Source organism: Rhinopithecus bieti, unplaced genomic scaffold (genome assembly GCF_001698545.2).
Source record: "Rhinopithecus bieti isolate Rb0 unplaced genomic scaffold, ASM169854v2 scaffold_11938, whole genome shotgun sequence".
Taxonomy (NCBI): Eukaryota; Metazoa; Chordata; class Mammalia; order Primates; family Cercopithecidae; genus Rhinopithecus; species Rhinopithecus bieti.
In genome coordinates, this window is record NW_016806961.1 from 135164 (window position 1) to 146135 (window position 10972).

A 10972-nucleotide genomic window follows, 5' to 3' on the forward strand; every position below is an offset into this window, starting at 1 on the left:
GGGGGTTGGAGGGGGCGGGGGGGGGTGGTGGTCGGGGGGGGGTTGGGGGGGGGCTTAATAACAGTGCCTACCTTATATGGATTAAGTGAGTTAATGTGTATGAATTATGTAGAGCAAGGTCTGGCATCTTGTTAGCACTGAGAGCTGGGGTGTTATTAGTCCCCCTCTTCCTTATGTGTTCTGAATAGGTATTACGCCTTCTTAACCCTGCACTCCACATGTATCTCCCTCTCTTTCCATTTTTCCAGAGCATCCTAATCTGTCAGGCCAAGCTTATGTGTCCTTCAGACTTTCAGAAACTCTCCAGTTATAGGTGTTCTTCCCTTTTCTGGTCCCTCATAGTACTTCAATGTTGTACTGGTTTTAAAAGTGTTTATTAGAATGTATGTAAAGAAAGGTACACCTCCTAATCGAACAGCTCACTGAATCATCACATATTAAACACCAGTATAACCAGCACCCAGTTCAAGAAGTAGAATCATTCCAGCACTCCTGAACCTCCACTTGATGGCATGTGAGGTTTCAAGGCCACCTGTATTTTCTTAGTTTCATTCATTTAGCAAATGTCTACCCAAAGCTTTTCTGTGCCAGGCGTTTTCCTAGAGTCCTGTTTTGTTGTTGCTTTTTCCTCTTGGGGAGGAAAGTCTTAAATTTATGGGGAGTGCCAAGTGGGCTGAGATCATGTCTGGCGGGATACCTGACTCCAGCAGCTTATCAAGTCATTTTTATTGACTAATCTCTGTGTAATCTTTGGTTTCAGATCTGCCAGAGGGAGCAGTGAAGGGGCTCTGCAAATTGTTCTGCTTGACTCTGCATCGATATAGGTGAGTCCCAGCCAAAGGCCCCGTATCTGGAGCACTTTGTACAGAGAGGGGATTTAGGGTAGTGGTTAGAGCCAGACGGCCTGGTGCCAAATCTGGGCTATATCACGTCCTAGCTGTTAGATCCTGGGCAAGTTACTTCACCTCTCTGTGCCTCAGTTTCCTTGTCTGCAGAATGGGGATGATGCCATTCTCTATCTCATGGGTGGTTAGTAGAAAGCGTGAGGTGCCTGGAATAGTTGCCTGCTGCGCCATAGTGGTCAGTGTGTGTATGCTGCCATTAGTCATGTGTGTTAAATCGCCTGGCTTTGAGACCCTTATAACTGGTCCATAAATGTAGGTGCTGCCCTTACACACTCCATGGCTTATTTGCCCTTATGAGATACTTTTAGAACTCTAGGAGGAGATGAGTTTATCTAGTTATTTCCTAATCCCTCCTCTGTGATCCACTGGAATATGGTGTGATCACTTTCTCCTGAGAAAGACCAGTGCATGGCCTGAGCAGCCTTGCCCCTGCCTTTGCTTGAGGTCTGCATGTTCACCTTTCCCTTTGCCTCTCCCCTAGAGATGCAGCTTCCCGCAGGGCCTTGCAGGCAGCCATCCAGCAGCTGGCTGAGGCCCAGCCAGAAGCCACTGCTAAGAACCTTCTACACTCTCTGCAGTCTTGCGGTATAGGCTCCAAAGCAGGTGTTCCCAGGTAAGAGGTAAAAGTTGTGGCCCCTTGAGAATTGGTAGAGGCCTGCTCAGGAGAAGCTGATGCAGTTGACCATGCACCAGAGGGAGGAGCCAGGATGGCAAGCCTAGTGGAGGAAACCACTTTCCGGGGGAGCAGGGTTGGGAAACAGTGGAAGCAAGGCCATTTTGAGGGGAACCAGTTGCCCACCAGGCCCCTAATGGTGGAAGCCGTCTGTTTGTTTTATATAGTTGTCAGTGCCAAGAGATGGGAGTTTGGCCACTGAAACCTGGACTCCTTGTCCTGAATTGCCACAGATGGTTTGTGGGGAACTGGTTCAAGTTCTGTTCCATGAGGTCAAGGGAGGGTCCTGCATTATCAGCGGGGGCCTTAGGGACAGTGTTCGTCCTCAAGCTGCTCTGAACTCACCCCCTACTCTGCTCTGCAGTAAGAGCAGTGGCTCTGCCGCCTTGCTGGCCTTGACCTGGACCTGCCTCCTGGTGCGCATTGTCTTTCCGTCGAGAGCCAAGCGACAAGGAGACATCTGGAACAAACTGGTAGGTTCCCTGCGTCTCTGAAGTAGCAAGGATCAGCTTTCTGCCAGGAGTTAGGGCATGTTTCAGCACCTTCTTAGTGCCAAGTGCTTTTCTGGGTGCTGGGTGACCAGACACTCTGAGTTGTCCCGAGGCATGTGGCTTTGGTGGATGGCCATGAGTGCTTCATAATCACATTCCTTGGTGTATTCGACATTTTGGAGCTTCTCTGTCAGGCATGGTGCTAAGCACTGGAATTGCAGTGATGGACAACAGAAATGAGGCCCCTGATTTCATGGCATGTGTGGAAGCTGTGACAGGCCAGAGTTGGGAAGACAGTCAAAAAGCAACTAGACTAGAAAATATCATAGTATAAATCCTCTTGGTTTTTTTCTGGCTAATCATTCTATTCCCTGTGTTTGATTTCAGTGTTGAACTGGTGAATGGAATGGATTTCTTGTCTTAGTTTTGGTTCTTACATTCCCTCCTTCCATTCTCTACCTGCTTCTTCCACATTCTCTTCTTTTTCTTTCCACATGTCTGCTCACCAGGTTGGGAGGTGAGCAGAGCAGACATGTGCCTGGATAGGCTTAGTGTAGGTCATGAGGAGTGGTTTTTGCTTTTTTGAGACGGAGTCTTGCTCTGTTGCTCAGGCTGGAGTGCAGTAGTGTGGTGTCAGCTCACTGCAAGCTCCGCCTCCTGGATTCAAGCGATTCTCCTGCCTCAGCCTTCCGAGTAGCTGGGATTACAGGAGCCTGCCACCCTGCCTGGCTAATTTTTTTGTATTTTTAGTGGAGACAGGGTTTTTCCATGATGGCCAGGCTGGCCTTGAAGTCCTGACCTCAGATGATCCGCCTGCCTTGGCCTTCCAAAGTGTTGGGATTACAGGCGTGAGCCACTTTGCCTGGCCTTGGATCTGATTCTTGTCCATGAGACTTGGCTGAGTCACTTAACTTCTGAGCCCACTTCCTCATTTGCAAAGTGGGAAAGAAAATACTACCCACCCTGTCCGCCTTAAAGAGTTGTTGTATAAGGCCAGGTTTAGTTGAGGGTTGAGATGGCTGTGGAAACTGGAGAGTCTCATGCAGGTAGGTGCCAGTGATGACCAGCCTTAGGAAACACAGGTACCTCTCCATGAAGCAGCCTGCTAGTTAGATAGAGAGCGGCATCCCCAGTAGCTTAACCAGCACAGCTCTGGGGACCAGCATGGAGTGGCTATCAGTATAATTGATGGATGATGGATTAGAATGCTGAAACCTTGAGGGTCAAGGATTATGTATTGTTGTGAGCTCGGACTCTCTTGGATCACCTTCAGGGCATAGGTGTCATTGTTACCAAAAGCCTCCTTGTGAGACGGTGCAAGCTTATTGGCTTATTTCCACTGAGTGGTTTTTTTTTTTTCTTTGAGAGACAGAGTCTGATTCTGTCACTCAGGTTGGAATGTAATGGAGCAATCTCGGCTCACTGCAACCTCTGCCCCCTGGGTTCAAGCAATTCTCCACCCTCAGCCTCCTGAGTATAACTGGGACTATATGTGTATGCCATCACACCTGGCTAATTTTTGTATTTTTAGTAGCAGTGGGATTTCGCCATGTTGGCCAGGCTAGTCTCAAACTCCCGACCTCAGGTGATCTGTCTGTCTCAGCCTCCCAAAGTGCAGGGATTACAGGTATAAGCCATTGTGCCTAGCCTACTTTTAAAAAATACATTAAAAGATTTTTTTTTTTACACACCATGATTCTGTAGATTTCTTTTTTTTTTTTTTTTTTTTTTTGAGACAAAGATCTTGCTCTGTCACCCAGGCTGGAGCACAGTGGCATGATCTCGGCTCACTGCAGCCTTGACCTCCTGGGCTCAAGTGATCCTTCTATTGCAGCCTCCTGAGTAGCTGGGGCTACAGGCATGCTGGTGTATGCCTGGCTAATTTTTGTATTTTTTTAGAGATGGGGTTTTCTTTCGTTGCCCAGGTTGGTCTTGAACTCCTGGGCTCAAGGGAACCACCTGCTTCGGTCTTCTGAAGTGCTGGGTTTATAGGCGTGAGCCACCATGCCCAGCCAGTAATCCTTTCTGTACCACACTGTATATAGGGAATCTTCTGTTGTTTATGGTTTTTTATTGTTACTAACAGTGCTGCAATGAATAACCTTGTACATATGCCATTTTGTATATATGCAAATAGAATTTATCAGCATTGGTTTTTTTTTTTTTTTTCTCTTTTTTTTTTTTTTTTTTAAGAGCGGAGCTTGGCCTCGCGTCGCCAGGCTGGAGTGGCAGTGCAGCGATCTTGGCTCACTGGGCAAGGCTCGCGCCTCCGGGTTCACGCCATTCTCTGGCATGCAGCCTCCCGGTACGCTGGGACTCAGCAGGTGGGCCTGCCACCCACGTCTGGCTAATTTTTTGTATTTTTAGTAGAACGGGTTTCTTTTTTTTTTTTGAGATGGAGTCTGCGCTCTGTCACAGGCTTGGAGTGCTGTGGCGCGGATCTCAGGCTCACTGCAAGCTCGCGCCTCCCGGGTTCACGCCATTCTCCTGTCTCAGGCCTCCCCGGCGTAGCTGGGACTACAGGCGGCCGCCCGACGTCGCGCCGGCTAGTTTTCTGTAGTTTTTTTTAGTAGAGACGGGGTTTTCAGCCATGTTAAGCCAGGATGGTCTTGATCTCTGACCGTCGTGATGCGCGCCGTCTCGGCTCACCAAAGTGCTGGGATTACACGGCTTGAGGCATGCCGCAGCCCGGCCTTAGAAACGGGGTTTCATCGTATTAGCCAGGATGGTCTCAATCTCCTGCCCTCGTGATCCACCCGCCTCGGCCTCCCAAAGTGCTGGGATTACAGGCGTGAGCCACCGTGCCTGGCCCGTTTTTTTTATTGTTAATTAACAGTGCTGCAATGAATAACCTTGTACATATGCCATTTTGTATATATACAGATAGAATTTATCAGCATTGCTTTCACAAGCGTATCTGTTTTCTTTGTTTTTTTTTTTTGAGATGGAGTCTCGCTCTGTCACCCAGGCTGGAGTGCAGTGGTGCGATCTCAGCTCCCTGCAAGCTCCGCCTCCCAGGTTCACGCCATTCTCCTGCCTCAGCATCCCAAGTTGCTGGTATTACAGGTGCCCGCCACCTTGCCCGGCTAATTTTTTGTATTTTTAGTAGAGACAGGGTTTCACCGTGTTAGCCAGGATGGTCTCGATCTCTTGACCTTGTGATCCGCCCGCCTCGGCCTCCCAAAGTGTTGGGATTACAGGCGTGAACCATTGCCCCTGGCCTTTTTTTTTTTTTTTTTTGAGATGGACTTTCGCTCTTGTTGCCCAGGCTGGAGTGCAATGGTGTGATCTTGGCTGACCGCAACCTCCGCCTCCTGGGTTCAAGTGATTCTCCTGCCTCAGCCTCCCGAGTAGGTGGGATTATAGGCATGCGCCACCACGCCCAGCCAATTTTGTGTTTTTAGTAGAGACAGGGTTTCTCCATGTTGGTAAGGCTGGTATCAAACTCCCGACCTCAGGTGATCCGCCTGCCTTGACCTCCCAAAGTGCTGGGATTACAGGTGTGAGCCACTAGGTCCGGCAGCCTCTGAGATTTTTTTAGTCAAGGACCTATTATGTATGTCAATCTGGGTTGGACGGTGTGAACTCCATGCAGTTTGAATGGCCATATCAAGCTGCACTTCTGTATTCACAGTGCTCAGCATAGAGCCTGCCATGTAGTCAGTGGTCAGTAAGTATTTGTGGAATTAATGACGGACAGGTCAAGGCAGATACGAAGTAAATGAAACAGGACCCTTTTTCTTTTCCTGGATAGCACTTAAACCTCACTGAAATTGTATATTCATTTGTGTATTTATTTGTTTAATATCATTTTTTTTCTCTGAATTCTAAGGTACATGAAAGCAGGGACTGGCTGGGCACAGTGGGTCATGCCTGTAATCCCAGCACTTTGGGTGGCCGAGGCGGGCAGATCATGAGGTCAAGAGATCGAGACTATCATGGCCGACGTGGTGAAACCCTGTCTCTACTGAAAATACAAAAATTAACTGAATGTGGTGGCACGCACCTGTAGTCACAGCTACTTGGGAGACTGAGGCAGCAGAATCACTTGAACCCAGGAGGTGGAGGTTGTAGTGAGCTGAGATTGTGCCACTGCACTCCACCCTGGGGACATAGCGAGACTCCGTCTTAAAAAAAAAAAAGCAGGGACCATATCTGTCTTACTCCTCTTGTGCCTTCATTGTCTGACTCATAATAGGTGATCACCAAATACTTATTAAATGAACCCTAGAGGGAACAGTGTCGTTAAAGGACAGAACTAAATGTGTGAGGTGGAGGGAGGAGGATCTGGCTGGAGTTGAGTAGGAGAAGCTGAGTGGAGATGAAGCCAGGATTTGGAGGGGCTGATGGAGGTCTTTGCAGGTTATGAGGGCCATGGGACCCTCAATCTTGTGTCCCATCTTGACCTGAGTCTTTCCTGGTCCTGGCAGGTGGAAGTGCAGTGCCTGCTCTTGCTGGAGGTGCTGGGCGGCTCCCACAAGCACGCCGTGGATGGTGCTGTGAAGAAACTCACGAAGCTGTGGAAAGAGGTGACAGGACTGCAGGGGCTGGCAGGCATTGCTTCTTCCATGCCACTCCCCCGCTGCCATCTTATACACCTGCCTGGCACTTTCCTCTTTAGAACCCCGGGCTGGTGGAACAGTACTTGTCAGCCATTCTCAGCCTAGAGCCCAACCAGAACTATGCTGGTATGCTGGGGCTGCTGGTGCAGTTCTGCACGAGCCACAAGGAGATGGACGTGGTCAGTCGGCACAAGGCAAGTGCCAAGGCAGAGTGACTGTGGGTTTGCTATGCTGGGAATGTTGGGAGTTCGCTGGAGGGAAGGAATGGGAACCTGCTTTGCCCTGGTGACCCTAGCTGTTGACCTCATCTGAAACTTGTTGATTTTCTCATGTGAGACTGTGGCCTTTTGCCATGATACATGCACTTTTAGGAGTTGGAAAGTTTCCCTTCTGTTTCTGGCTTGGGTGATAGTTTGCTTGTTCATGCAGTCACTTATTTATCCCAGTTGAGTGGCTGCCATGTTCTAGGCACTGTGCCCGGTGTTGGGGGTACACCAGCGAGTGAGGGAGCTGTGACCCCTGCCCCCAGGGAACTGAGTCTGAGAAACTGACATTAAACAGATAGTCTAGTTAATTATAACTAGTATGTGCTACAAAGGGAAAGTGTAAGAAGCTGTGAGACTCCACAACGGAAGGACCTGATTTAGGCTGTGGGTCAGAGAACACATCTCTCTAAAGAAGGAACTTTGAGAGTGAAGAGGAATTAGCAAGGTCAAGAGGTGAGGCAGAGCATTTTGGGCAGAGAAAGCCTGTGGGCAGGAACAGAGAGAAGGCGAGAGGAGTTGGAGTGGCAGGAATGGGTTAGAATGACACAGCCAGCTGAGTGGTGGGCAGGGCCTTATAAGCCATACCAAGGACTTTGGACTTTATCCCAGGGGGCCATGGAAAGCTGTGGAAGGGTTTTAAGTGGGGTTGCATGATCAGTGGGACCTCTATGCTTAACACTGAAATCTGGGGCATTGATTTGTATTTTTTGGAGGCACTCTAGCAAGAGGGACCCCTTAAGCCAGTGATGAGACATTTGAGAATGTCAGGATCTTACCAGAGCTTTGTGTTCTCTAGAGCGCCCTACTGGACTTTTACATGAAGAACATCCTGATGAGCAAAGTCAAGCCTCCGAAGTACCTGTTGGTGAGCGAGAGATGGCCGTTACTCACCTGGACAACTGATCCCATTTTCAATTCTGGGATGCTGAACTCTTTTTCCTTCTTGGTCCGTTCCCATGAGGGCTAGGTGCCTTATTCCTTTTTCTTTGTAGGATAGCTGTGCCCCTCTGCTCCGATACCTGTCCCACTCAGAATTTAAGGACCTGATACTGCCCACCATACAGAAGTCCTTACTGAGGAGTCCAGAGAATGTTATTGAAAGTAGGTTGCTGTCAGCCAGGATGGTGGGAGGGAGATGAGTTGCCTATATCTCTGTTCCCGATATTTGGCAACAAGAAGTGTGTGTGGCAGGGGCGAGGGAAGGGGGATGTATTCACTGTTTACCTGGTTGGGACCTTGGGAGAGAGATTGGGGACCCTTTTGAGATTATGTTGAAAGTCAGCCAGACGCAGTGGCTCATACCTGTAATCCCAGCACTTTGGGAGGTCGTGGTGGGCAGATCACTTGAGCCCAGGAGCTCAACTTGGGAGGCTGATGTGGGAGGATAGCTTGAGCCCAGGAAGCGGAAGTTGCAGTGAGCCAAGATGGCAACACTGCACTCCATCCAGCCTGGATGACATAGTGAGACCTCATTTCAAAAAACAAAAGAGAGGCCAGGCACGGTGGCTCATGCCTGTAATCCCAGCAGTTTGGGAGGCTGAGGCAGGTGGATTACTTGAGGTCAGGAATTTGAAACCAGCCTGACCAGCTTGGTTAAACCCCATCTCTAATAAAAACACACAAAAAAATCAGACATGTTGGCATGTGTCTGTAGTCCCAGCTACTCGGGAGACTGAGGCAGGAGAATCACTTGAAACCGGAAGGTAGAGGTTCCAGTGAGGCAAGATCACTCCATTACACTCCAGCCTGGGCGACAGAGCCAGACCCTGTCCAAAAAAAAAGGGAAGAAAAGGAAAGTCATGGGCTGTCATTTTAGAAGAATGCACAAAAGTATATCCACTAAGAACACTGCATATAATTTTAGGGGTTCAGGAACCCACTGGATCAGTTCGTGGCTTTATGTAGGTGCTAGCCGTTGTTTTGATTCCCAGAAAGTATCAAGTGTTCACCTTCAGAGTTGAGTGGAAGAAAACAAAGTATCCTCTTACCCCTGCACCTCCCCAAAAGAACTTTCTGGAGACCATTCAAGTTAAGAACCTCCTCTCTAGACATTCTGGACTTAGTATGGAGGTGGCACTTGAAATCATGGCATCTGAGTGTTGAGTCTCTGTCCCTGTGTATCTTAGTAAAATGTGTTGGTGGGATGTTGGAAAGGCAATTTTTGCTGATGGGGATGGGGAGGTATACAGCTTTTCAGCAGAGCTTTGGGACTACTCATGTAGCCTGTAGAGATGAAGGGTAGGCATGGTTCCATGTGGCCGGACAGCAGGCCAAGTGGCATTTGCTGGGGAGTAGGAGAAAAAAATTATCTGTTGAATTTATTGCTGAGATTGACATGGTCAGTGCTTTCTGTCCCCCTTAGCTATTTCTAGTCTGTTGGCCTCAGTGACGCTTGACCTCAGCCAGTATGCCATGGACATCGTGAAAGGACTGGCAGGTGAGTATCCCAGCCCCTCTTCAGCCCATAAGTGGCACCTTGGGTTTTGGTTGTACTTGTCCTAATTGTTGTAGCAGGGGTAGGGGACAGCTCAAGGTAGTAATAAGGCCCTAACCTAAACTACATTGGCACTGGCAGTTTCTTTCTTGAGATTATTTGAATGAGAGCATACAGCTAGTACTGAAGAGATGGCAGCATGGAAAAGACGAAAGTCTGGATGCTCAGTTGTTGGCTGCTTCTGAGCAGTGGCTTTGTGTGTCCAGGTCACCTGAAATCCAACAGTCCCCGCCTGATGGATGAAGCTGTGCTGGCACTGCGGAACCTGGCACGCCAGTGCAGTGACTCTTCAGCCATGGAATCCCTGACTAAGCACCTATTTGCTATCCTCGGAGGTGAGCAAGCCTTCTTGGCCATGGGGATGGTTGAGGCATGGTCCCTGGTATTTCCCTCAGCTGGGATCTGAAGGGGACTTGATGCTCCAAGTCTGCTCGTGGCGAGGCTGTGTGGCCAGGAGGACATCACACTGGAATGTGAATGTGTGTGAATGAACAAAACCCTGCACGGGTGGTGTGGATGGGGTGATTTCAGGTTTTTCATTTATAAGATACACATTTTTATAGGCATAGCAGAAAAGACTAAAGGAAATACACCAGAAAAGAAATGTCTTTGAGTAATGGAAACATGATGGCCTTTTAAATGTTTTTCTTTATATTTTTTCTGTTTCACAAGTTTTCTGTAGGAACATTCCTTCTTGAGTCAGAAAGCAAAAGGCTGGTAAACGTTGTTTTAAACCCAGCTTCACAACACAAAGACTACTTCTGGAATCACAAACCATATTGTGGCATCACACACGTGACTGCATTGTTCACTGTCTTGGGAACTGTGGCATATGTGAATGTGAATCTTTGCTGTCTCTCCTCTCAGGCTCGGAAGGAAAACTAACTGTTATAGCCCAGAAGATGAGCGTCCTCTCAGGTACAGGATATCTTTCTTTTTTTTTTTTTGAGACAGAGTCTCGCTCTGTCGCCTAAGCTGGAGTGCAGTGGCCGGATCTCAGCTCACTGCAAGCTCCGCCTCCCGGGTTCATGCCATTCTCCTGCCTCAGCCTCCCGAGTAGCTGGGACTACAGGTGCCCGCCACGTCGCCTGGCTAGTTTTTTGTATTTTAGTAGAGACAGGGTTTCACCATGTTAGCCAGGATGGTCTTGATCTCCTGACCTCGTGATCCGCCCGTCTCGGCCTCCCAAAGTGCTGGGATTACAGGCTTGAGCCACCGCGCCCGGCCTCTTTTTTTTTTTTTTTTGAGAAGTCTTGCTCTGTCATCTAGGATGGAGTGTAGTGGTGCCATCTCAGCTTACTGCAACCTCTGCCTCCCGGGTTCAAGCGATCCTCGTGCCTCAGCCTCCTATGTAGGTGGGATTACTGGTGCGCACCACCACGCCTGGCTAATTTTTTTGTATTTTTAGTAGCGATGGGGTTTCACCATATTGGCCAGGCTGGTCTCAAACTCCTGGTTCCTGGTGTCAAGTGATTTGCCCGCCTCAGCCTCCCAAAGTGCTGGGATTACAGACAGATACAGGATTTCTCTGCTGGGAGTAGAGCTGTGATCTAGTAGTAGGGAAGCTTTTTTTTTTTTTTT

General features: G+C 48.8%; 1 protein-coding gene across 3 annotated transcripts in view; it reads left to right on the forward strand.

Moving 5' to 3' along the window:
- The window catches only part of GCN1 (GCN1 activator of EIF2AK4), a 69734-nt gene that overhangs the window by 9423 nt on the left and 49339 nt on the right, over positions 1 to 10972 (forward strand). For all 3 annotated transcript variants that reach the window (XM_017879054.1, XM_017879056.1, XM_017879055.1), the window contains exons 3-12: positions 761 to 824; positions 1387 to 1518; positions 1943 to 2051; positions 6500 to 6598; positions 6691 to 6825; positions 7694 to 7762; positions 7890 to 7998; positions 9260 to 9334; positions 9598 to 9726; positions 10259 to 10309. In XM_017879054.1, coding sequence (XP_017734543.1) covers positions 761 to 824; positions 1387 to 1518; positions 1943 to 2051; positions 6500 to 6598; positions 6691 to 6825; positions 7694 to 7762; positions 7890 to 7998; positions 9260 to 9334; positions 9598 to 9726; positions 10259 to 10309 — 972 coding nt within the window. The remainder of the gene's footprint in view (positions 1 to 760; positions 825 to 1386; positions 1519 to 1942; positions 2052 to 6499; positions 6599 to 6690; positions 6826 to 7693; positions 7763 to 7889; positions 7999 to 9259; positions 9335 to 9597; positions 9727 to 10258; positions 10310 to 10972) is intronic.